Below are 3,004 nucleotides of genomic sequence, written 5' to 3' on the forward strand. Positions count from 1 at the left end.
CGCTGCGCAGGGTGCGCCCGCCTTGGCAACGCCTGTGTGCTCCCTGTTTCTTAGGATGTCATCTGCCAGGAGACAGCAGCTCTCTTCTACCTCAGCGCTGCCGTGTTGGAAGCCTACCTGACCTACGACAAGCGCACGTTTAGCAACCCTTCCGAAATGCACATCTACCAGGAGAACATCGCGGCTGTGGTGAGTGCCTGGCAAGCAGGGGGAGGAAGGTGAGGAGGTGACTGCGGCGCGGCCTTGAGGGCAAATCTTTACTTGCCCCAACCGTTCAGGGCAGGGGGAGAGGAACTCCTCCTGGTCCTACCACACATGAATGTCTCCAAACAAGCAAGAGTCAACAGAAATGTGACGCATCACGAGGTGTTTGCTCAGTGCAGGAACTCATACCAGATAATAAAAAGTTAACTGGCTGATGTGTTTTTCCATTGTAGGTATTTGCATTCTTGGCTACCCTGATGTACGTGATCCATAAGGTGTGCTCGCTCCTGCGATGGAAATCATCCTAAGAGCCTTCCCTCGCACGTTTGTCTCGTGGTCATCCCGTGAACGTGGAAGTTGTTCAATGACTGCAGTTTCCAGGCTGGGTTTGGGTTTTGTTTTTTAATATATATACACACTATAAACAAGCAGCTTTTTATGTGGGACCATGGCAATGAAGACAAAGAGCCTGCCAGAGAAAGCGACAGCCAGAGAAAGCACAATCTGTTTCCCTTCAGTCTCTTCTGGGTTGGGTACAGTTTGATGCTGGTAATTGGAGCTCAAATAGAAAAACCTCCACTTTAGAAAGAATTATGTTTAATTGGGTTCAAAGTGCTAAAATCTCCCTGAACCACAGCTTTATGCCTCCAGGGTTGTTAGTGCTATCAGGGGAAGCCTGCGCAGCCAGCAGTATGGAACTGGGTCATTTTAATTGCTGCCTGTCCCCGTAAGCCTGTTTCCCTCCCTAAACCTGCTGTGCCAAAAGAACATTTTCATGCAGTTTCTGGAAATGCCATCTCTGACTTGTGCTGAGAAACGGGACACTATTTGACCTGCCTCAGGGGCGATATGAGTTACTGCAACCCCTGAAGGATATTGCTGAATTACGAGGCACAACCATACTGCCAGCAATTACCGCTGTCTCTAATCCCCCTACAAAACACAACTGCGGAGGTGCACGGGAGACTGTAGGAGAATTGTACGGATGATTAGAATAACATCTTGACTAAGCAGAGGCGAGCAACACTTGTCTTTGGTGCATGGCTGCTCTCACATACACCACCGCGATGTCGCTAATAAAGATGGGTTTGCTGTGATTTTTTTTTTGCAAATCGACGAGAGTCAGTTCTGCTGTTTTCCCTTTGCGGCACACGGCCCCGAGCCGCCTCAGGAGCTCTGCACTGTAACAGGGCACTGCCGAGGGGACCTTAACTCAGGTTAAGCTCAGTGATGATGTTCGTCTGAATGAATGCTTAAATTACTCCAGAGTGTTAACTTGAGTTTTCTTCGTAGTAGCTGGTACGGGGCTGTTTTGGAGTTGTGCTGGAGACAGTGTTGACAACATGGGGACGTTTCAGCTCCTGCTGAGCAGGGCTTACACGGAGCCAAGGCCTCTTCTGCCTCTCACCCCACCCCACCAGCGAGGAGGCTGGGGGGGCGCACAGGGAGTTGGGAGGGGACATGGCCGGGACAGCTGACCCCAGTGACCCAAGGGATATCCCATACCATATGGCATCATGCTCAGCATGTAGAGCTGGGACAAGGAGGAGGAAGGGGGGGACATTGGGAGTGATGGCGTTTGTCGTCCCAAGTCACTGTTCCGCCTGATGGAGCCCTGCTTTCCTGGAGATGGCTGAACACCTGCCTGCCCCTGGGGAGTGGGGAAGGAATTCCTTGGTTTGCTTTGCTTGCGTGGCGTTTGCTTTCCCTGTTAAACCGTCCGTATCTCAGCCTACAGGTTTTCTGACTTACCCTTCAAATTCCCTCTCCCATCCCACTGCAGGGGAGTGAGCGAGCGGCTGGGTGGGGCTGAGCTGCCAGCTGGGGCTAACCGACAACAGTGAGTTAATTTAGACCTAGGAAGGGGTGTTTCCATGTATTAGAGGTGCCTAATAAACAGTGGCACCAAATTAGCCCTTCCAGCTTCTGGAGCAAAAAGTGCTTCCATTCTGAGCCTGAAGTTCCTGGATATTAACAAGGACTGGAGAGTGGAAGGGAAATAAAAGTTGACTTGGAGGCACCTCTGTTGCTTCAGATCCAGGAGGGGGGAACGGGACACGGACTTCTGAGCTGCAACCATGGGTTTAGGTTGAAGCTTTTTAATTGCATTGTGAAGAACACATTTGTTGGTTCTTTTTTTTCTTGTTTTTTCCCTTGCTGAAAACCAGCCTGACCTGTTTTGCTTGTGTTAGTGTGACAACAGCCAGCTGATTATAACAGAGGTGGAAAAAGAAACCCCTTTTCCCAGCAGGGAGGGAACTCACAGCCACTTTGGACAATGGCACTTGGTTCTGAAGTCTAACACGCACCTGATGAATCTGGTTTCAACATGACATCATCAAGGGGGGTGTGGGGTTGGTGCCCAGATTTGCTCTGCTTCTATTAACGCCCCTGAATCTAGCATTAAAACACAAAGATGCCTTTCTGTTTGGGCCTATTTACAAAGGCAGACATTTGCGGTCACACCCCAGGCTGTGATCTCTCTGTCCACCTTCTGCACCCAGGTGGGGCCAGCCCTGTCTGTGCCCTCACGTCCCTGTCCCTGTGCCTTGTGGCCATCACATTTGCAGCCTATGTCTTGGCAGGGCTCCCATCTCTCCTCCCCACTTCTTTCTGCCTTGCTTTGCCCTTTGCTTCCCCTTTCGCTACCTCACACCAGTTTACACCAGTCTGCACTAGTTCACCTGCTCGTCCTGTTCCTTCTGGCCCCACCTGGTTTGCTGAGATACCTCCCCCCCAGCATCAGCCTAACCTTGCTGTAAACCAGCACTGGAAAAAAACCCAGCCGGGCGCTGCCGCC

The 3,004-nt window shown here is 51.2% G+C and overlaps 1 protein-coding gene across 3 annotated transcripts in view; it reads left to right on the forward strand.

The window, feature by feature from the left end:
* Window positions 1-512, forward strand: part of MAL (mal, T-cell differentiation protein) — a 4,350-nt gene extending 3,838 nt beyond the window's left edge. For 2 of the 3 annotated variants that reach the window (XM_009699144.1, XM_009699145.1), the window contains one exon: window positions 438-512. In XM_009699144.1, the coding sequence (XP_009697446.1) occupies window positions 438-512 (75 nt within the window). Of the gene's footprint in view, window positions 1-54; window positions 190-437 lie in introns of all 3 variants that reach the window. The other variant, XM_009699143.1, reaches the window with a different exon arrangement.
* The last annotated feature ends 2,492 nt before the right edge of the window (window positions 513-3,004 follow it).

The sequence above is a fragment of the Cariama cristata genome, unplaced genomic scaffold (genome assembly GCF_000690535.1).
Source record: "Cariama cristata isolate BGI_N322 unplaced genomic scaffold, ASM69053v1 scaffold20004, whole genome shotgun sequence".
NCBI classification, from domain to species: domain Eukaryota; kingdom Metazoa; phylum Chordata; class Aves; order Cariamiformes; family Cariamidae; genus Cariama; species Cariama cristata.